Source organism: Diadema setosum, chromosome 5, assembly GCF_964275005.1.
Source record: "Diadema setosum chromosome 5, eeDiaSeto1, whole genome shotgun sequence".
NCBI lineage: Eukaryota > Metazoa > Echinodermata > Echinoidea > Diadematoida > Diadematidae > Diadema > Diadema setosum.
Window position 1 is genome coordinate 22,696,315 of NC_092689.1, and position 25,140 is coordinate 22,721,454.

Consider the following 25,140-nt stretch of genomic DNA (forward strand, 5'->3'; position numbering starts at 1 on the left):
ATCATTGATTATGATTATGATTATGATTATGATTATTATTATTATCATTGTTATTATTTTGAGGGAGGGGAGATCATAGTCATTCGGTTTCATTATTATTTCATATAATTCACTGTCATGGGGATGACTCAAGGGAATTAAGGAAAAAAGTTTATCGGTCAAGGATAGTGAATCTTTTTGTCCGTCATGTCAAGGTTACTCTCAAGGTTACTTATTTCAAACAGCTTCGTTATCATTGATATTTCAGTTTAAACATTAAAACAATCCAGTACCTGATTGCGCCTCTTCCGCCCACTCTTAATTATGGATCATAGCACCCCTCCCCATTCATTTGCATAGGCCTATTCTCTTATTATCATTATTTCAGTGTATTATTGTTATTGTTATTATCACTTTTATTATTACTAAGATTTTTATTATTATTTTTTATCTTAATCATGTTCCATATTCCACATTTCATATTCAGGTTACATATTCCATTTGATTTCGAAGTAGAATTATGTTTAACGCAACAGTCAATTTTAGACATAATTTCGCAAATGTATATGGACATATAATATAATGATGTGTAAATATGAGGAACCTACTAAAAAGCAATGCTTGTAGGATGTAGGTTCCAAAGAAATAATATAAGTGTTTAGTACAACATACTATTTACGAAAGATGACGAAACACATGCGAAATTAAGTATGTCGAGATTATAATAAAATCTACGGAATGAACAAAATAGTTTATAATTTTCAAGGTAAAATTCAAGGATTCAATGCTACATAAAATTGCAATATTGGTCAAACAAATGTAGTCAAATGTAGTCACCCGAGCGAGGCATCATTTAGGGACAGGAGAGAGTAGAGTCATAATGTAGGGGTAATCAACATAGGGAGGTGGAAATGTTAATTTGTTAAGAATTGTAAAAATCTCTTTCCCCCATTTTTCTGCTCTTGATGAAAAGCTTTTCTGAAGACAGTCCTGCGCAAACTGTCCAAAACTGCTTCACTGCACTAACATACGTAATCTTGTGCTGAGCAGGACTACCCCAGTTGTGTTTTTGTTGCTATTGTGCTGAGAGAAATACAATATTTTCGTCTTCATTCACTCTCTTCTTTTTGTTTTTATCACCAAACCTTGGTTTGATAGATCATAGAACCACCCGTTTATCTGCTTCAGACACAGGTACATTTTATCATCATTATTATCATTATTGTTATTATTATTATTATTATGAATATCATTTATATTATGATTACTTTATTATTATTGTTATTACCATTATTATTATTATTATTATTATTATTATTGTCAGTTATTATTATTATTATTATTATATTACCACTATAATCTCCACTATTATTTGTGGAGGGGAGATCATATTATAGTCATTAGGTTTAATAAGTAGGACCTGTTGGAATCCATGGATCTCAGGGCCTCGTATTTTTTCTTTAACTCTTTTCCCACGTTATGGGAGAAAGAAGAATATTTTTGTCTTCATTTGCTCCCTCTTTTTTATTTTTATCACCAAAACTTGGTGTGATGGACCATAGAAATTTCCCATTTTATTTCCACTTGGAAATTAAAAAAAAAAAAGGTTGACGGCAAAGCGAGGGTTTCCTCTACGTCCGCTCATCTTATGAATATTCATGTTTACAGCAGCTCTACAGTAAACGAATGGACAGCGGCGCGTGTGATCTGATGTGGAAGGATACGATCGGCAAGGACAAAATTTAAGTGGATATCTAGCCGTCCTGAACACTCTGAGTACAATGATACCCGACTTGAGAGCAAACTAAATGACGTACCTGAGCTGCATAGTATCCTGCAGTTGTGCAAAATAAAATAAAATAACAGCATTCGTTGTTTTCATTAGGGCACGCCAATGCCAATGGCGAACGTCACTGTACGTAAATGCCCTTGTATGACCGCGCCGTGTATTATACTATATGAGAGTCAATATCACGCGAAAGCAGATAGTGTTTCGTGTAACCATCGTCAATACATACACAGGCGAAGGCCACACACTGGCATACCGTACCTACCCGAGAGTACATTGAGTGCGAGCGTGCGTGTCCGCCGGAAGATGTCAGAGATTTCGCTGCACCCATCATCTTTAGTATCCCACTGTCTCTGCAAGCTAAAAGACGCACTATCGAGAAAGTAGGAGTCCAGCGCAGGATTGGTGACTATTAAAACGCTCGGCTCTTTCGTCACGCACAAAAATGCATTATGCATCTATCTAATTAACTTTTCTTTTTCGTCCTCGACGTCGACACGGAGGCTGAGAGGGGACGAAAATCACGTCATTCGATGCAGGATACTCTCCCGCGGCCGACGGCACCGGTCGCAGCTGCCCGGAGCCGACGGCTCGGGAGGAGATAGACAATCCAGCAACGCCGGAATAAAACAGGAAATACATAAGGCCGCGACAACAACAACTTCGCGTATTATATATATAGATAATAGCAGCACCCGTGGAAATCCACGGGTCTGAGGGGTTTTATTTTTTTCCTCATAATTATATATGATTTTGCACATTTTTATTGATGAAATAAAAAGAAAAGTTTTCTGGTTCTTTCGTTACTTGTGTACATGCTTTCTTCTACCCATGACCACCCCCCCACACACACACACATTTCGATCCCCGCAAAACCACAACAACAACAACAACAACAAACAAACAAAAGCCAAGAAACATTCAGGGAAAAATTACCAAAAACGCTTATGAGATTCTCCGAAAGTTCTGCCCACAGATTCTTCACGTCGGAACGGGGAGATACCCTTGACACTATGAATTTGATATTTATCACCCCCTGCTCTTGCCTCCATGCAGGAATCAACGGCTGGTCTGTTAAGGCCTCCAATTTTTTTTTTCATTTCTTTTCCCACGTTATGATAGAAGAATGAAATATTTTTGTCTTCATTGCTCCCTCCTTTATGTTTTTATCACCAAAAACTTGGTTTGATAGATCATAGAACCATCCGTTTATCTGCTTCACACTGTGCATCACCATTATTATTATTATTACCATATCATCATTCTTATAATTATTATTATTGTTATTGTTATTATTATTATTATTATTGATATTTTTTTTTTGGGGAGGATCATAGTTATTGGGTTTTTTTAAGTATCAAGGCACCCGTGGGATTTTTTTCTTTAATATTTCTTCACCCACGTTATGAGAGAACAAAATAATACACGAAGAATATTTTCATCTTCATTTGCTCCCTCCGAGCAGGCTACAAATCGGTCGGTCGCCGCTCTGAGTTGTGACCGTAGCCTAACACCAGCTCCATCCTCCGTTTGATGGGAGACTACTCCGGAGAAAGAGTTGCCGGAGTAGTCTCCCATCAAACGGAGGATGGGGCTGGTGTTAACAATGAACCTTGCCATCCCCCCCCCCCCCGTAATCACAAGGTACTGCACACACACACACATACACAGACAATCAGAGTTTGACTGCTTCACATTTGTGGAAGTAGTTCACTCAGCAAGATTTTCAAGAAAATATACTGTTACCATGGCAACGCCTTGTCGGGTACAAACACAAAGTGTGTCTTGCATAACTACACCTGTAGATCATTATACATACCAAATTTGAAATAAAATGCTCCAATACTGTGGAAGTAGTTCACTCCACAAGGTTTAGGGGAAATTGTAGTTACCATGCAGCGCTTACTCCAAAAACATAGCAAACATGTCTTGCACATCTACACCTCAATTTCATCATGTACACCAAATTTGAGTTCAATAGCTTCAAAATTATGGAAGTAGTTCAATCCACAGTATTTTCAAGAAAATATGGTGTTACCATGGCAACGCCTTGTCGGGTGCAAACAAAAAGTGTGTCTTGCATAACTACACCTATAAATCATAATAGATACCAAATTTGAAATAAATTGATTCAATACTGTGGAAATAGTTCACTCCACAAGGTTATGGAACAATTATGGGTTGAATACCATGGCAACGCTTTCACTGACAATCACAAAAAAAAAAAAATGTCTTGCGCATCTACACCTCCATGTCATCAAAATTACTTCAAAACTGGAAGAAGAGTTTGCGACGCAAGGTTTGCAACGGACCGCCCGACCGACCACACGCTGATTCCTATATACCCTCTTATACACTTCGTGTATGCGGGGGTATAAATAGGTGTAATTGGGTCAAACGTTAGCTGATAAAACAACACCACTTTAACATTTGCCAGAAACAAAACTATTCCACAGACCCCCAAATGACCCCTGTGAAACTTGAAAAGTGGTCGAATGGTCTCTAATGTGTGCTCGTCATGCATGGCCTAGGAGATGACACATATTTACAAAGAAGTTATCAAACATGCAGACATACTGTCGTCAAATTTTTGCGTATTTTTCCCCTTATAATGTTACGGTATTTTGATGAGGGTCCAATTGGTTGTAGTGCGTATATAATGAGGGGAATGACATATATCATATTTCATGAAAACTTAACGGAGGAAAGATTAATGTTACTTGCGAATTATCATTAGCATCATCTTCTATATATGGTAACCATCGAAAAGGATATGAAACAGAATGAGAACCCTTCCTGAAAGAACACAATGTCCCACAGTGTGAAACAGAATGTGAAACACAGTGTGAACAAATTGTGAACACATTTTGAGGTCTCTCTATCTTGTTAAATTCAAGTGTTTTTTTTTTTCATTGTGAACACATTGTGAATCATCAATTCACAGTGTGAAACAGAGCATTAATATATAAACACTCGGTAAAAAAACACACCACAGTGGAAAATCATCTTCACACTGTTAAATTCGAGCGTTTTCACATAGCTGACCTTGTGAACACATATTTGAGATCACTTCAAAGTGACGAATGGCAGATGAAGGTCTTAGTGAGTGTACTGTTTTCATACCAAGTTTTTGTCTCTTCCTCCGTATACTGCACACGTTGTATAGGATGACCGCTGCATGAAAAAGACAATGCCAAAAAAAAAAAAAAAATGGTCAATGAAGATAAAATGCCTAACACAAATTATGAGCATAAGTTGTATGCAACTCAACTGTCATCACGTTGAGGAATAGCACGCTCACCTGTAGTAACTTACATTTTACACTGTACGTCAAACCTGCGGACACTTTTCACGTTTGTGTTTACTATTTTTTCTCTCTCTCTCTGTCAAGGATATACACAATGAGTGGTTAGTAAGCAATTCACGTAAACAGATACCACTAATAATGAAATTCGAAGTAAATACGTGTACTTTTCGTAATGGAAAAGGTTATAGCAGGGTCATCCAAAGTGATATCAAAGGAGAGTTAAAGTAGGAAGTATCCGTGTTCAGAAATTTTTTACCCGAGTTTTGAAATGGCTGATTGCCACAGGAAGATAATTCTTTTCTTTGTATAAAGCTCTGTATACGCCTACAATACCTCTAATGTAGAGATGTCTCGGTTACGTGTGCCGTTGAATTATAATCAGATGGGAAATTGATGCCCTGTTAAGTGAGTGATCAAAGCATTTATTAAATGAAGTCCAAAAGGGCCATACGTTCCTCATATACTTCTTTTTTTATGATGTACCATAATTCCACATGGATCAGCAGATGTATTTATGGACTTGGAAACAAATGTAGAATAGAGAGTTTTCACATGTGTTTTGTATGTATTAAAAAGCCTTTGATAAATTTCGGATCTATATAACATAGGAAATACGATTACAATGTACTTATTCAGCGTGCAAATCATTTTTCTATTCTCACACTAGAAAATAGAGGAAAAAAACAAGAATAGAAAAGGAAGTGAAGCTGAAAGAAGAATTAGTCTTATCATGAACTATGCACATGATATGATGTCTTTTGTAATGTATGATAAACGATCAGCATCAACATTCCTTGTCCTTTGTGGCTGAAGTGACATTGTTCCTTATCGTGCCATAGCGCAGGTGATCAACTTGCTTACTGTTTGTAGTTGTAGGCGATGTCAGCAAAGTACTTCCTCCTTTGTCTGTATTCATTATCTGTAAAGCCCTGATAGCAAAATGGTAGGTGGAAGAGAAAGACAACATTAGTCAATGTCAAAATAAAGCGTCCCTTTTCAAAGCATTAATCAGAGTGATGTTACTTTAGAACTCAGCGGTTCGTTCTTCCATGGCTCTTGTCAGTTTGAACACCCCGCCTCATTAGTTTTCATCGATAGATGTTTAGATGAAATGTGGAAATCACTCATTGCTTTACTATAAAGGCAAATTTATCCAGTGATGGTCACAGCGTTTCTATGACACAAGTTGGAAAAGCAGGAAGAGGAGATCCGTTCCAGTCCTTGTCTTTATTCTTGATCATGCAAAGAATCCGAATGTGTCCACCAATTTCCATTTGTACGCATCTTTAGGTATGTATAATGCGGTCATCTCATGAGACTGACAATCACGAGTTAATACGGTCTCCGAGACAGACATAAAAAAAAAAAACAGGTCCATGAGTCATACAGCCCACGAGTTATACGGCTCACGAGTCATACAGCGCATGAGTTCGACACTACGCAGAAAAAGAATCAGGAGACCGAGACTACGCAAAAAAAAAAGGCTCACGAGAGCGACGGTACACAAAAGAGGCGCACGAAACCGACGCTTGGCAAAGAAAGCCCACGAGACCGACAAAAGGCAAAGCAAGCTAGGCACCGACACTATGGAAAGAAAGCCCACGAGACCGACACTATGCAAAGAAGGCTCACGAAACCGACAGGATGAACAGCGCCATCTACATGTCAATTACAAAAGGGTACCTGTACAGGGTGTTCCATGAAGGGGACATTATTGAATACTGGCGGGCACAATTTCCTCACGCTATCGAGCAAGAGATTGTAAAACTTATTTTTTCCCCCAATCAACCCAGCATACTGTTATAATGCCCACAGAAGGGTAAGGTGTGGTATTCAACTTTAACTCTGTAAAATCCTTCTAGCGGTCACATTTTTTTTCGATGATCCTACAAGACTATAATAATCATGATCGTAGGGAGTTTTTTTTTTTTGGGGGGGGGGGTAAGACTATAGAAAACAGGTCAAAGATTTAACATGAAAACGAGGGTATTTTGACATTTTTAGAAATTAATGTGGAAAGATCTGATGCAAGCGTTTACTGAACATTGTTTATTACTCTTTTTTTTACGTGGGCTGTATAAGTAGTGGGCTGCATGACTTGTTGGCTGTATGACTCGTGGGCTGTATTACTCGTAGGTGACGGCCTCGTGACGTGCACCCGTGTATATATGGGCGTGTGTGGTGGAGAACAAGACTACTATGACTATTATGTAAGGTTTAAATCAAAACACATATTAGGAAAAATCTTACCGGATGATCAGCATCAAGCTCCGCGCCATACGTCAAAACCCTTTTTGCAGAATTGTCTAAATCGGCGATTTTTCTTGGAAAGTCAGGCATTTTGTTCTCCTTGGCGTCTGAAAAACACATAAGTAAAGTACGTCGTGCTTTACTTATATATAGCTAGAATACAATAATTTTCCTCGATTGTACTATTTGACACATAAAGTATTTCCAATGGAATCTGATCAATTAACTCATTATGTGCCACGTTCGCACGTCCGACTCAGTCGACGGCGTGCCAACTTCGCATATTCTGCTCAACACACAAAGCCGCCAAAACCGATCGATAAATCGCTAATCCCGCGGAACAATGAAAGCGTTTCTCGCGCTTTTGTTCCTCTCACATACGTCTTGCATTCTATGTGGTGATTGACTATCAAGCGGTGTTCCCGACTAGATTTGCGTGTACATTGTAAGTTTCTGTCACGGTTTTATGTGCAAAAGTCATGCCTTTAAAGTAATGTAACAACTGGTCATTCAAAAGACAAATTGAAAATAGATTTGTCATTCAATTTATATCGAAGCAAAGTTTGGCTCCTCTTTAACTTTGCTTACTATTATGTCAACACTAACAGAAATTCGTAGAAGTTATACAATTTGGAAAAGCAGAATTCTTTCTCAAAGCATGACTGCCTTCGTGTCTCAGAATAACGTGGCACACAGGGGGTTTCCACCATGGCACATAAAGAGTTAATAACATCACGACCTTATGAGTTTGAATTTCTTTTATTTCATTCCTTCAACTTAAGGCTGTTCTTCATTTGAGCCAATGGACTGATAAAAAAGAAAGAAAAAAATACACAGTTTGCATATCATTTTACACACACTAAAACAATAAATGGGGAAAGAGCATGTAATAATTAAAGTTAAATTCTACGATACATTCGTAAATAAGTAGCAAACTAAGGTAAAACATTAAGACGAGATATGAAACTCGTCACTTTAAAACGAGTTAGCTGATACGCGGGGGGTGATCAGATACCGGTCGCCCGTTTACGACACCTCTTAAAAGTGGACAGTTAAAAATCAAAGCAGTACTTTTAGAAATGAATGGTGTTGTATACCTCAATTTCGACTCCCATTTCCATGAACAAGGAAGAACTATATCGACTGGAAGTTTTGTCTAGATATGTCAACGTTGCATTGACCTACAGAATTAAGATACGTTTCGACAAATTGTTCCTGTAACGTGAAACAAAGAGAAATCGCGTACGTGTGTGTGCGTGTGGGAGTAAGTCAATTGTACATGCCTTTTTTACTACATATGTACACCAAGAGGTCTTTGACAGAAGAAAAAGGAAGCATGACAGTAAAATGTTTTAAGGGTCATCTTGAGCTGAGAATTAGCCTTTTCAAATATGAAATTGACTGTTATTTGCATAACCGAGATGACTATGTATAACCTCGATTTCATTATATAATATCATCAGTTTGGCAAGCTCTACGACAATACAAAATTTTACAGCAGTAGAAGCGATGCAACCTACGATACGAGATAGAAAGAAATTGCGTGTGCGTGCGGGCGGGTGTGTTTACTTGACAACATGTTTTCAATATGAACGATATCGGAGTTTAGCTCAACTGAAAAAAAAGACAGAAAACAGAGAAATGATACGCATGGGGTATCACGGAACAGATACTGGTCGCCCGTGATCGTCAACTTCAAACCTTGGTTTGAAGGGGTGAGGAAAAAGAATGTTTGACATCCAACTTTCTTTATGCCAATAGGCGTAGAAAATCCTTTAAAGGAGGATTATTATTGAGCGGAAATCAACGGCGGCACTCATGTACTACTGATCGCATCGTGCATTTACTTCCCTTTGTAAGCTACCGGTGCATCGTGTCATATCATATTATGTTATTCGATCACCATTGACTGATTGACAAGAAGAAAGATATATCAAATTGAACGCTTACCGTGTAACTCAGGTTGAGTTCAGCATGATAATCTGTTCTATACTGCCTCATTTGCGATCTGTACATGACTGGGTGACAGTGAATAAACTGGCCCTGAACTTACAAAAAACCCAGTACATGATATTTGGTTCTTCACATAATTTGTCAAAAGTGTCTCACCGTATCTGCATCAGTGTAAATGAACATCAGCTTTCCCAGGTTGACACTTTCAAATATCTTGGAGTCTGGTTAGACCCATCGCTCACATGGAAGGAACACATTCAAAATACCAGCAAGATTGGCGCAAGAATTGCTCGACTCTGCCGCATTAAAAAATACCTACCACGAAGTAGTTTGAAACTTCTTGCGAATTCACTCATTATGCCCCTCTTTGAATACTGTTGCAATGCCTCGTCAAATTGTACACAAAATACGAAAGATGTAATCATCAAACAGCATAAAAAGATGGTTAGAGTTATTACAGGAGCTTTATTACAGGAGCTGATGTTCGAACTCCGACTCAGGCAATATTAAATTAGAGTATATGGGTACACATTGAAGAAAGGTGGAAGTTTCACAAATGCAAAATGGTATACCATGCTCTAAGTATTGAATCACCGTGCTACTTATCAAACATGTTTGTCCAGTCTCATTCATCACACAGTCACAGAACTAGAAGTGCAGTTAATATGGGTCTGATCTTGCCAAAAACCCGGACACAGATGGGAAAACGGAGATTCTCCCATGAAGCAGCCTTAATCTGGAACCAACTCAGAAATCATATTAAACAGGCATCCTCAAAACAAATTTTTACTAATCTGTACTGGAGGAGATAGTGAGATAAATTTGAGAATGAGCAAAATATTTGGGTTGTTGGTTTATTTGACACCAAATTGTTCATTATCTGACTTTGTTTCTTTTTATTTCATTCTTTCATGTGTGATTATTTTGTGTGGCAAATGTTTTGTAGTTAAACGCATGTCTCTCTGATTTAAAAGACAAGAGAAATAGGAATATTGTGTCATTTAAGTCGAAATGATAAATATTATATTTTGTATTAGTATTTTTTCGGATTAAAACTGTGTTATCATTAAGAGTGAGATATAGAATGTGATAGTGATTACGACTGCAGATGTAACATTGAGAGAATTTAGATTTTTTCTTCATCTGTGATTCTTAGTGTTATGATGTCTGTTACATAACCCAGGTTTATCAAATGACATCCAGTAACGTATAGTTAATGATAATCATATGATTTTTTTTTCTGTTAAGAATGCCTATATGAAATGTATTTTTTTTTGTATGACGGCATTTCTGTATACTTCCTTATTTTCTTAAAAAATATCATATTTAGGTGGATATAATGAATTCTATATCATCAGATATCATACTGATTAAGGTTGAAACAGGATTTTTTTCTCTCATATGTTATGTTATCTCAGCTATTATGAATGAAAGAATGGTATTGTGAGCAGGTTATTTGTGTTTATTCAGCTTGCCTGTTTTTAAAGGCCCTACCATAGTATAATTGTAAAAGTGTATGAATGTATGTGTTGTTTGTTTCTGAGAATGATATATTTTATATCTTTTTGATAAATGTATGATTATATGTAATATGATGTGAACTGAGGAATTATGGATTATGCAATATAACGTGCTGTAACTTTGACACTTATTTTCTTTTCAATCATTCTCAATTACATCCCATCATATCACTTCTCAGTGAATTGCAATGTTAAAGATAAGTTATTTATGTATTTTTCTACCTCCGCAATACTCCACTATCTGGCCATGTTGTAAGTGTATCGTAATTATTTTTTTTTGATGTGTCTACAATGTATGTATTTTGTGATGTACGGTATTGTATGTGTAGGGCCTCTGAGAATAACAGTGTTTAGCCACTGACAGAGCTACCCTACTGAAACAAAACAAATAAATAAATAAATAAACAATCCCGGAACAATTAATCCTTAAGTACAAATCAAAGAGAAACTGTCTGTGCGTGCCTTCGGATGTGGATAATTGACAAGACATTCTTAATTTGAACGCACTCATAATTATCGAAAGTTAAACTCAACTACCAAAAAAAAAAGACAAAAGAAAAACAATATAGTATACCCAGGTAGCTTACGTTAGAACCAGCGTCGGTTACTGCACATCTTCATCTATCCATGGACTAACCATAGGTTTCTTAGGAAATGTTTGAAGATAGAAAAATATCACTTCGGCCACAATCAGTTCGCAAATTCTTTTCAGACTGTTTTATTTTTCATTTCTAACTCGGAGTTCATAGATGACGATATACCATATCTACTCTTGACAATCGATGTTAAGCTAGTAGAATTGTAATTTGGCGATAACAAAATTATCCCATAAGCTTCGTACACAACATTACGAGCTCAATATTTCCTTAAAAAGAAGAAAAAAAAAACTACCCCATAGTACCACATTAAATGCCACTGAATTTTTTGAGCAACAAACTGAATTTGTTAAGTTCCGTTAATTAATTCTCCGTTCCATGACCACGCAAGATGCCTTTGACACGAACAAAATTTAAGAGGATTCTGAGTTTTCTAAGCGCAATCTTGGCCTTAATATATGCCTTTTGAAATATGAAATTTGACCCAAATTTGCATATTCAAGATGGCTATCTATCAACTTGCCTTTATATATAATGTAATCAGTTGGTCAAACTCTACGGGTCCACAAAATTTTACAGCAATCGTAGCATTCCAACCTCCGATACAAAACAAAGGGGAAATTGCGTGTGTGTACGTGTTGGTGTGTATACTCGATAAAATGATTTCAACATGAAGGACATCTAAGTGTAGCTCAACGGAAAAATAAAATCGTTCTGCCGGAATCTAATGATATTACGCACATAGACGCGCAAGCGGAATTTTAACTTTACCTTGTTATTGATCAAGATGAACGGAAAATAAAAGAATATTATTACTGGTTGTATCAGGAATCCAAATCAAGTGAAAGAAAGCGCCTTGCCAGGTTGCTTACGCGATCTATGCGTCAAAACGCGTGAAATATTTGAACTAGAAAATTGGTCGGGAAGTGATTTTGAGCATTTAAGAATTTAAACGCGCACCTCCATGCTTCAAAATGTCAACCCTACTAATAAGTATTATGCTGTAAAATCACACGTGACTTGAAATGTATACATACCTAAAATTAGTCATAAAGATATGATCAATAATTTGATATCATCTCATAATCACAAAATGGCGCTTAGATGACGTCACATGTAATTTAACATGATAAAAAAGTTCCTTTGTCTAGCTATTGATATGAGATAAGATCATAGAAAATTTCATGTTATTAATCAAGTCTTTGTTGAGATATTATGTTCATGAAATCAGTCAGAAAGAAAGAAAAACGAGACATGAAACTCATCCCTTTGGGACGAGTTAGATGAAACGCTTGGGGTAATCAAATAGGCGAACTAGTCGATTGCCATCGAAACATCTTAAAAAGGGACAGTTAGCAATCGAAACAGCATTATTCATGGCGTTAATAATTCAAGAGCAATGTCACCCTTTTGTAGCCATACCTCAATTTCAACTCAACGTAAAAACAAAGAGGAAATCGCTTACGCGTGTGTGTGCGTTTGGGAGTGAGTCGATTTTACAAGCTATCTGTATATTTAATAAGAGGTCTTCGACTCGAAAAAAAGAAAGAAACATGACAAAGTGTTTTATAAGGGTCATCTTAACTTTAACATTGTCCTTTTCAAATATTAACTTTGACCCTTATTTGGGAAACCAAGATGGCTATGTCTAATCTTGCCGTCATTATCAAATATGCTCAGTTGGGCAAGCTCTAATACAAGCCTGTAAATTTTTTGCAGCAGTCGAAGCAATGCAGCCTCCGATACAAAAGAAAGGAAATTGCGTGTGCGTGCATGAGGGTACGTTTACTTGACAATATGATTTCAACATGGATGACAGTGGAATTTGCTCGATTGGAAAAAAAAAATAAAAGAAAAAGAATTACTGTCCTGTCGGGTTTGAATTTGCACGCGCATGTTCAAACAGATACTGAGTTCTTAACCATCTAGCTAAACGTCTCCCCGACGAAAATGCGTGGAACGTAAGCGTATAAGTGAAAGATAAATTAAGAATCGTCCGGATTCCTTTCGGGTTTTTCCTTTTAAACAACAACTACAACATATATGTACTTAAGTTTCTGAGAAAATGGGGAAAAAATCAACTGATAAACAGCTTCCAGAACGTTGTCAAATCAATGCATAAATTGGAAAAACGAAATTCAATTCTACTTTGTTCGATGTCAGATGATGACATCACGACATCTAATTGGTCTTAAATATGGATACTCCGAATGTTATTGACAATCTATATCCTTTGAAATATGATATGGAAACAGGGTGCCATAGATCTCTATGTGACGAATTAAACAAAGGCATGTTTCTTCACCTCATTTGCACATTGAGAAGAGCGCGGAATTTTGACTTCGGCGCACGCGTTTTACCTTGTTATTGGTCAAAATTGACCAAAAATCAATGGATGTTGCCACTAAAATTATCAGGAATTCAAGTCAAGCAAAAAAGAGAGTGCATAATTTCCATGTTGCGTACGCGCTGTGCGCGCGGAAATGTTTGAAACGCTTAGAATTGTACGAAACGTGTAGAAAATCGGTCCGGAAATGATTTTGAGCATTATAAAATTTTGAAGCGGGCGTATAGGCGCGCGTCATGATAGCCTGACTGATATGCACTGTGCGAAAAGAACAAGCGACCCCTAAACTTTAAGACCAGTGAAAATGGTAAAATATGACATTTAGTTTAAATATGAAGATATGATCGATCATTTAACATCACGTGAAAGTGATTATAATGATTACCTTACAGATGAGTTGACGTTGTGAAAAAGATTTCTGTATCGAGATGTTGACAAGTTATATAATGACTCAAAATTTAACGTTAATTGGTCATGTCATTGTTGAGATACTGCGCTCATAAAATTTGAAAGAAGAAAAATGAATACATAATATTACGTACAATAGGTGAACGGCATATCACCTAATAAATAAGAAAGAAAGATCCCATAAGGACACAATAGGTGGTACGCTAACAGCGTATCACGTAAAAAAGAGGGGAAAAATCCGTGCATACACATTTGGTGATACGCCCTAAGCGGATCACAAATTAACTACACTTGAACTCGTCACTGGGACGAGTTATGTGACACGCCGCAAAAAACACAAAAGACCAACAATACTACAAAATTTTGATTAAAAAGTCGTCATCTTGTAAGATGAATCAATTTATCTGGTCTATGGTTGATTTGACTGTCCCACAAGTTGAATACACCAATCTAGAGATGTTCTTTCCTATGGAGTTTTTTTTTTCTTCATTCGTGGTCCCACGAAGTCCTAGACCAAAATCAGCTTGGTTACCCAAACGGCAACTTATGGCAATTTTGCTATTTGCATAATATCCAAAACGGCCGCCAGACGCCATCTTGAAAAATCAACTTTCTGAACCCCCGGAATGATAAATAATACATGTACCTCTTTTTAGGGGTGTTTGGGTCTGTAGAATTTATTTCCGTTATCAATTTTACAATATAAGGTCATCTTCAGGTCAAATCTAAGATGGTCGCAAGTCGTCATCCTGAAAAAGTGACTTCTTGAAGCCTTGCCCTACACATATGAGTAAGAGCTCATGTAAGGGGTTCTTAGTATAAAGAATTCATTCCTTGTATCATTTCTCCAGGTTTTGAGGTCAAGTCAGACCTAAGTTGGTTGCCCGATTTCAGCATGACCCGCTCACCTTAGAATGATGTTTACCATGCATCACTCTCTTAGGGTTTGGGCTATGATCCATTTCTGGTGTTCTTATCAATGTTTATATGCGTTCATCCATACTTTGTTGGTAGACTTCGAATTATCATTTCAATGAAAAAATGTTTTCCGTATTTTTCAGAAACTAAAGTGCCCGATTAATGTTTCGAGATGGACGGTTAAATAAACTTTGAACTGAGGTATCTGCCGAAATTAGTTTTGTTGTGCTCCTGACGTGTTTCAGTGCAGTGGCTTCTGCTTGGGGCCCATCTGATAAGGTTGGAGTTACATAGAATCCATTCCTGTATTAAAAAAAAATAAATTAACATCTTTCTGGATGAATGAAGAAACATCAAATTCGGTACGAATATGGTTTGTTTCATTTTCCTTTATATTTTAGGAATTATGATGGCTGTTACAGAGATTCATGACGGAGACTGTCTCCTCTCAACCTGCAGCAAGCGCGACCCACTGAAGACATTCAAACTTTGAGCTTTGGCGGTCATTGAGTGTGTGATAGAGAGGAATGACGATGATACCTGTTGCAAAATACAAGCTGTTTTGGACTCTCAAGGAGAGCAGGCATCTATTGAACTTCATAATAACTGTTTCTGCCCATATACTTGAAAGGTTCATATCAGAAAATAGGTTGGCTAAGAACTAATAAGAAAACAGATGAATCTAGAGACAGTGATGACGCTCCAGTTGGTAGAATAAGGTCACAAACAAGAGAGTATGATTTTGAGAAACAGTGTCTCTTTTGTGTGAAAGCTTGTGAACCTACAAATCCCAAACATCCTGATAGATGGGATAAGGTAGTACAGTGCGAAAGAAAGGGAATGAGAGATGCACCCTTTCTAATTTCTGTTTTAATTCTATTGTCTTGCAATATTGTGAAGATCGTAATGATGTCTGGAACATACGTGGAATATGGAAGTTGTTGTGCGTTGCCATGGGTTACATGATTTATCAGCAGCCGAGGCGCAGCATCATATTTGCTGTTATGATGACTTCAGAAAAAAAAAAATCCTGCTCGTAGTGACCAGACCCCAGTGATCGATGATGAAGCCATGCATGCCTCTTGTTGATGACATGTATACCACTCGAAAGCACTGTGCTTGGACATCTATTGCACTTCATGATAAGTAAGTGGCTTTTAATCGTCAATTTGGCATAAAGCAAATGTTCATCAAGCTCATATATTATCTCGGTGATGATGTGGTAGTCCTTAATATTAAGATTGTGCATCCATTGGTGGATTCCGTGAGTATGTATATAAAATTCTGAAGATTTCTAAAGCAGAATATGTGGACGCGGAAAAAGAGGATGCCTTGGTGAAAAAGATCTCAACGGAGGCATGTTGAATTCCCAACAAGAACAAAGACTATGACCTTCGTGCTTTCACTCATGCCACAACGACAGAACAAATTAGTCGTACATTGCTTGGATTCATCTCAAAGCTCATATCAAATGGTGAAAGTCACAAAAGCAGCGCTGAGTTTATCACAGTCCATAGAGTATTGCATAACCAATAGACGTAACAAAAGAAAACTTGAATTGGGTGTCAAACTGCAATACAAGTTTGGTAGCAGTGATCTCATTCAAATTTTACTCCAACATGGAAACATCGTGTCGTATGATGAGGTGCTGCGATTACGCAAATCGGCAGCAAAGTATGTCCGTGGTAAAGCTGTTACCATACATCGGATGATGGGTTTTAATCTGACGGTGGACTTGTATTTGGCTGGCACGACAACTTTGACTTGGTGGTATAAACTCTAAATGGCCGTTTGGCCAAAAAATCAAGTTCACCTGCTGACTGGAAAAAATGGAAGTGTTTACGAAACAAGGTTACAGCTGAAATAGAGCAAAGTAGAGCTCGTAGAGCAAAGAGAGAGAGTATGTTACCAATAATACGTATCATAAAAAGTAATGGTCAATCTGACAAGGAGTGGAAATCGATGAACTTTCTTATCCCGAAGAAATGTGAAATTGGTAGAATAACACAAGTGAAAACAAAATATGGGTAAACGTTGGATAAAGAAGAAATAGCTGAATACTTTAATACATATTTCATATTTGCTACTGAAAAGGCCTGTGGTCTGGACAATGTACCTGTAGTTATCCATAAATTTATTGCTGAGTATATTTGTAAACCTCTCACTTATGTTTTAATCTGTCGATGCACCAAAATAAGGTTCCGTTGGTATGGAAACGGTCTCGCGGCACGCCCATATAGAAAAGTGCAGGCCAAAGATGGCAGGTTAACAATTACAGACCAATATCTATTTTACCAGTGATAGCAAAAATTATGGAAAAACTTATATTGACCCATTATACAAATATCTTCAAGAGAAAGGACTTCTGACAGTGCATCAATCAGGTATAGATCCAAACACTCAACAATGTCGGCCTTAATTAATGTAAGTGAATACTGGCTCAACAAACGTTACCAAGGAATGTTTGTAGGTGTAGTAGCATTAGATTTAAAGAAGGCATTCGACACAGTAGACCATCCTACTCTATTACGTAAGACGCGTCCGTATGTCCTGTCTTATTCAGTGGTTGAATGGTTCTGAAGTTACCTGACAGATTGCAACCAGTGCACAGTTGTCAATGGGGTCCAATCTAGACCCCAGACAATAAAGTGTGGAATCCCCCAGGGTTCGAATTTATGTCCCTTACTGTTCATTTTGTATGTAAAGGACTTACCTTTGTGCGTAAGGAATAGTATGGTATCTCTCTACGCAGATAACACATGCCTCTATTACTCTTGAAACAACATTGTTGATAGATTGGTGACAGTTCTAAATGAGACATAGACAGAATAAATGAATGGCTGTGTAGAAATAAGTTGGCACTAAATGCCCCCAAAATGTGATTTTTTTTTTACTGATTTACTGATTAGTGTATTTCAGTTCCTTGTGTAAAGATTAAGGATACGGTCATTAATCGGGTCACGAATATCAGATACCTTGGTGTACACATTGACCAGTACTTAGACTAGACAAGACATGTTGAATGCTTGTAGAAAAACTGCACAAGAGTTTGCGTTTACTGAAAAGAATTAGGCCCGTCATCACGCAGCAAATGGCAATGATATTCTATAAAACTATTATTCTGAATCAGATGGATTATTGTAGTGTTATACGGGGGAACATGGCAAAAACATATTGTGAAAAACTACAGAAAATAACATTTAGAGCACTCAGGGTGGTTATGCGGGTTGACTGGAAATTTCCAAGTGAAGCCCTATGTCAGTTGATTCAAACAATGTGTAATGATAGCATTGATCGTCTTTCGGATAGACGCAATAAACAGTTGTTATGTATTATGTATATGATTGTAAACAAAAACTTGCCTTCACATATAAATTGATTATTCATGTATAGACAATATCTATATGGTTTGAGGAAGACAAGCCTACAGTTAGGTGTACCCAAACTAACCACCAATTAAAAAACAAACAAACGTAGTTTTTCATATAGTGGTGCCCAAATATGGAACAGTCTGTCGAGCGATGTTGAATAAAGTGCCTTTTTATATTAAACATATAGGCTTTTAAGGTAATTTATTTGCAGTTTTATGTTATGTGTGTGTGTGTGTGTGTGTGTGTAATAAGTCTTATGTTTTAATGGTCCCACTTTTGATTTTTGATTTTTTTTCCATTTATCACATGAATATGTATTGTTACGACCAAAATCACTCTGAGAATGATCGCACAAAAGAAACAATCAACTAATGTTCAGGCGGTTTATTAACAGTGATATGGTGGGTACAGACTCGTAATCGGTTTTCACATCAGTACAATAATGATCAATAGAAACAGTTACAAATCGGTAATAGAATCACTTACATATTATGTTATCAAGTAGTCCTTTGAAAATGTTCAGATACGATGTTCGATGCACCGATGAATGATCCTTGACGCACCGATGAATGATTCCTCCGACGTAACTCCGAAGGCACAGGTTGCATTAATCCACAGTATAAATCTGGGGTAAAATCCACGATAGATGCCCACGGTATGATGTTCACAGCGAAACGTGTAAAATCCAGACGTTATGACGACCACGTCCAGTTGATGCGTTGAATGATGATTCACTTTATAATGTCCAGCTAGGAATCCAGTCCGTCACAGCTTTGCCGTAACAATGTCCGTTGACACTAAAATATGGAGTCTATCTCCAACGTAGGCAAATTAATTCTCTGCAGGCAAAATGTCTCCCAGGCCTTATCTCCACAAACACAGTTTGTATAGCAGGCCAGCAGGTAACACAGGACTGACTATAACAAGTCGCTTCAGAGCCAGAAGTGACGTAACTCTCAGAGCAGAGGTGTTGGGTACTCTGCCTACTGCAGAATTTCTCCAGCTTATATACTATCCATTCACCCCTTTCTAGTACATTCTGTAATTTTCTCCAACCTGGGGCTACATACCTGAACATACTAGCAAGTCCAAATTCCAGGAATCCTGGATGACTCACTGCCTAATATGTGCATAACATCATTGCCAAAATTAACTACCAATCACATTGGGCTACAAGGGCAGTGCCTCACTCAGCCAGCACTTCCTAGAATTTTCTGGAATGGGTGAAATCATTCTAGATTGAGTTAGCTATAATGTATTTCCTGTCACATGCATGCATGTACTGTAGGTACATTTTATACCACGTAGAAAATTCTCCACTGATCTGGTCAGCCTGTATCTATATCATATAGAATGTTCTCCATTATTCTGGTCCACCTGTGTACATACACATGAAAACAACCATGCATACAGCCTTGATACATGTACATAACTACTTGTGTGTACATTTGTGACAGTATACATATTTTTCTTTTTAATGCGTAAGTAATCTAATGGAATTATTTCAGTATGAATGGAAGTATTTTCTTTTTTTAGTATTTGTGTCTACTAAAATGAATTCGATAATTTGTATCATAGTCTGTTATTTCTTAATGAATATGGCCTTGATTTCACAGTGTATGATTATTGTGTTTGCTTCTTTTTCTTATGTTATGTATACTAAGTATAAAATGTTGTATTATGTTACTTTGATTTGTTTTTACCACTTCACTGAGTCACTGAAGAACAGCCTTTGGCTGAAGTGAGTGACCGTGTCGAAATAAAATAAACTGTAAATAAACTGTCGTGAGACACATGCCATGGCAACAGAATTTCAGATGCACCCTGCCGGGATCATCAAAACCTGCAGCACGCAGCCTCGGATCAGTACTCTCAAATTCCCTCGACTCACAACTAAACAGTCCAAGTCTGTTGGCAATAGCAGGGCTATTCCTCTTCAGGACTATGCTAGACCTAAGAGGGTGATGCCCCCTTCAGTGCCTAGAGACAAGCGTACCGACATCAGCTATATTGACGTGTGTGCTCAACATGTCAACAGAAGGACACTCATTTGCTCAACAGCTTGAGCCAAGGGCAAGATACTGTGTAAGTTCCATAATGTAATCATCCATCCTTGTGGGATGTATACTATACAGTCATTCATTGGATACATTGCGAAGGTAATGAAAGGTTTGGCATTAGATGTGTATGTGTCTGTGACATATGGAGGGCTGACAGGTATCTTCAATGGGAAGTCCTGGGTAAAAGCCATAGAAGCCATTCGTGGAGTATCGGCTGCACTCTTGAAGCGAATCAACTGGTCCAAAGACATTCGAGCAGATAGAGCAGTATCTGCGTGCAGCATGCTTACTTCCCACCGGCAAACATTGGGTTGACAACTTCTTCCAACACTCCTGTCCACCAGTTTGAACGTGCAGATATATAGAGCGGGTAACATCTACTTGACCGAGAGAAAAGTCGCTATATACGTATATATATATAAGATGATTCAAGTAACAAGTTATATACATGTGCAACAAATGGGAGAAATAGAGCCTATACTTTCCGAGAAACCGATTAAAGAGATTTAGACTTTGACCCTAATTTGTATATTCAAGATGGTGTCTCATCAAGACGTGGCTATTTTATCAAATGATCCAGATAACATGGTCTACATGTATCCAAAATATGCGGACACAAGGCATGTATTTCCAAAGACACACCCTATTTTTTCTACAATATAGAAATAATTATTCTTGACCTTTTACCCAAGTTGACCCAGTCAAGATCGCATCTGACCAAGAATTCATTATTTTATGAAATGATCCAGATATCATGGTTTTTACGTGTGCACAATATGGGGGCGATTGATCATATAGTTTCCAAGATATAGAATACAGTATTTTTTACTTTTACCCTAATCTACATATCCAACATGGCATCTGATCAAAAAGTTGTTTTTTTTTTCCAGAAATTGAAGCTCCTGACTTAGTTTACAAGCGTAGAAAATATGGGGAAGAAAGGGCCTCTTATTCTTAAGCTATACCAGCTATACATTATGTATTGCACAACAGCTCCTATAGTCGAAGCATAAGTATCTCATTCAAGCAAAATTCTAGGTGTGATCCTGACATTTAATAGAAAAACAGGGGCTTATTCCGATAACTTATAGTGTCAGCTACAATATATTAAAAGGTGGGAGGAAACCGTACAAGGATTACTGAGCTATACTGTACAAAAACAGAAAACAAACAAACAAACAAACAAACAAAAAACTGGACCGCCATAGGGATAACAAGTAACATGGTCGACTTGTTCATGGTAAACTATAAAAGATTATCGTAATGACGTCATCTTGTTGAAATACTGTAGTTAGAACTTCGGTGGACAATTAGATAAGCCACAACATACTGATATCTGGATAAAAACTGGTCAAAGATAAATGAAATATGCCCAAATACATTCAAATATCTGATGTCATTTCTATATTTTCTTTTTTCTTTTTTTTTCATTCAGGAATTTGATGAGTTTGAATCATTTTGCCAGCATCATCGACCCATCAGATGACATAGATAACTCATGGGGTTTAGGTTTCCTTTCATCCTATCGAGCTATAATGGATTTAGGATGAACAATTTTGGGCATATTTTGCACTGTATATCGATAACGACGCACGCGGTACTGTAGTTAAAACATGACTGTATAAAATTGCACGGTAATTGACTAAAGGACTTTTGAGATACACGATCCACAAAATACAACAGAAAGAGATAGGAATGAAAACAAAGAAACAAAGAAACATTTAGACAAACACAATAGGTGATGAACTAATAGCATATCACCTAAAAATAAAGGAAGATTTTGACACACACAATGGCTGATACGCTGTCAGTGTATCACCTAAAAAGAACGAAAGGAAGATTCCTTTACAAACACAATAGGTGATAACCTATATAGCGTATAACCTAATTGTCAAATTTATGTTTTGAGCATATTTAAAGAAAATTATATCAAAATCTTACATTAAAATGAATATGGGAACTTCAATTGCAAGAACGTAAGCAATACAAGTCTTTTAATTTTAGACCTTTATATGACATATTAATTGCAGATTTGAATGCAGCCAAATTAGCACTTCGGTTAACATCATTTGGTTGACTTTTCCTTATTCTTAACCAAAAGATAATCTAAAAAGATTGTGACTGCTTTAGGTCCATCAAAGAAAGACTAAGAATATTTTTTTTGCATCTTCTTGCATTTTAATTTGATCTTTCTGAAAGAAACAGGTGATGGTAGTAATATTTGTAATTTAAATTAATTCTCATTGTCTTGGTCGTAAGCATAAAAAAATAATCTGCAAACCATTCATTATACTTTCAGCGATTGTACATGACAGCATTTCTTTGGTTTTCCTGGCCTGGTTGAAACAGTCTTCCCTAGATTTTGCCATTATCAATGTTTACATTTTTTAGAATCCCCAACGTGTTGTTTTCAGTAGAAATGGACAGGTCATGTGTGTTATGGACGCTGTAAGTTGTACTCGATATTAGGTCATTTCTGCATAAAATCGTTCACTCTACCAAATAATACATTGCATGAGCAGTTAGCTATGTGTTGGTTTACAATGCCTCAACAACTATCTGTCCAGATATATCTATCCTTTTCTGTACAATGTTGATTCTGTTGCTTTTCTGTCTTACCGTAATTGCTGCCTTCGGTCATGTTGATGCTGATGTTGCTTTCGGAGAGGAGATGCGCTTCTCTCATCGACATCATCAAATTCTTTAGGAGTCCTTTCTTTCCTTCAGCGTCAACAAAGATCTCGAGGTCAGTTCCCTGCTGCTTCGATTGTCGTGACTCGATATGAAGAACCCGAATGTCATTGTCCTAGTATGATATCAGGCAGGTTATTATGGCGACGAAACAAGATGAGGAGGAGGGAGAAGAAATAAACTGGAAATGTTGCTAGTGCAAATGGTATGCCTCCATCATATCGCATAGTTCTCCCAAAAGGTCTACAATAGATATTCCCAATGTGAGACCACAATATAACATGACTGGTAAATAATTGTTATTTAGTAGTTATACATAAATTTTCATTACAATTCTTAAAGCCACTTTTAACACGTACAAAATGTGTGAAATTGGAGCAATTTCTATTGAACTCTGACCCAATGGCCAAAACTCTTCTCTCACAATGATTGTGCAGTAATGCTTATATATATTCTTGTACCAAGTTTAAGCACACAGTAACTATATGAATTGAATCATTTACAAGGTCTTGAGAAAATAGTGTAATTTCAGCGTAAGATGGTGCAATTGTAGTATTTAACGGTGACCTTTTACCGTTGAACTTTGACCTCGTCATCAAAAATGTCCAAAGAGAATCAATGTCTGGCAATACACGCATATTATCAATACTGGAAAGAAAACAATGTCCCACAGTGTGTTCAAAGTGTTTTCATATAGTCGACTCTGTGAATACAATGTGTTCATAGTGTGGACACTTCCAAAGGGTGGTTTACCACATAGTGGCAAACCACCCTGTGAAGTTCGATTTCATTTCACAGTGTGATATATTCAATTACAATGTGATGATTTCAAAATGTGGCCACTCTGTGAAAAATATTTGACAGTGTGGTCACCATGTGAAGTGTATTTCACAGAGTGACCACCCTGTGTTACTGACCATCGTGTGGATTGCATTGCACAATGTGACTACCTTTAATTAATATTTCACAGAGTGAACAACACATTCCATAGTGTGCAGAGATAGTATGCAGACATCTCTGACACTATAATAATGGCTACTTATTATTATCATTATTATCAATTATTCAGCATTTTGACGTCCCTGCGTAAACAAATACGAAGCAAATTTGACCGGCATGACAAGAAAAAACACAATTAATAAAACAGAAAAAAAGGAGAAGTTACTATATCAAAACAAAGCATTAGCTTCAATCAGTGCGAACAATGTGAAAAGAAATGACCAGAGGCCCACAACATCTTTGTTAGAAGTTAAGATACAACTACCTCTAGATACAACTACCTTTATACGTACATATTAAAATTCTTATGTGGATACCTCAAACGGTTTCAAGGTATGTCCTCCACAAAATTGATTACATATGGACAGAAAACCCGAAAACACGCCTCCGGCGACACTTTGTGGAAAAGAGGAAAAGTTGGAAAGATCATTGCATTCACTTGTATCAAGATGCTGTCTCTCGAGTCAGCTTTGATGTCAGCGGTTCATAAGTACACCCACACACGCACACACACAAAATAAATTAATTAATGCCAAAATGATATAGAAGGTGGTTTGCAACAAATAGATACGTTTCATGGGTCACGTATCACGTTTATATTTTGCGCTGTCTCATAAAACAGGTGACTCTATTGAATTTATGAAGTGTTGGGTTTAACATTTATTGTTTTCTTCGTCAGTGAAACATGAATAGTTGCACTTATCAAAACGTGACGTGAGTGTATAACCAAGATTTTGCAGTTGCAAGCGCCTGTTATCGAGATTTGGACAAATACCCCCTTGACAACTACTCTTCAGATAACTACCACGAGGATATATATACCCGTAGGACAATCCCCCTGAGGCAATTACCCTCCACAGCCATTTCTCAAAGGGCAACCCGAATCTGCATGATGCAACTCTTGCATCCTTGAGGGTTTTGAAGTATTCAAGATCGCCACCAAAATGGCCGC

General features: G+C 37.2%; 1 protein-coding gene across 1 annotated transcript in view; it reads right to left on the bottom strand.

Annotated features, from left to right (window-relative positions):
• Positions 1–25,140, bottom strand: part of LOC140228789 (tryptophan 5-hydroxylase 1-like) — a 217,221-nt gene that overhangs the window by 76,750 nt on the left and 115,331 nt on the right. Inside the window, exons 3-7 of the mRNA XM_072309063.1 lie at positions 23,118–23,304; positions 11,373–11,380; positions 7,326–7,424; positions 5,937–6,004; positions 4,892–4,942 (exon numbers count right to left, since the gene is read on the bottom strand). Coding sequence (XP_072165164.1) covers positions 4,892–4,942; positions 5,937–6,004; positions 7,326–7,424; positions 11,373–11,380; positions 23,118–23,304 — 413 coding nt within the window. The remainder of the gene's footprint in view (positions 1–4,891; positions 4,943–5,936; positions 6,005–7,325; positions 7,425–11,372; positions 11,381–23,117; positions 23,305–25,140) is intronic.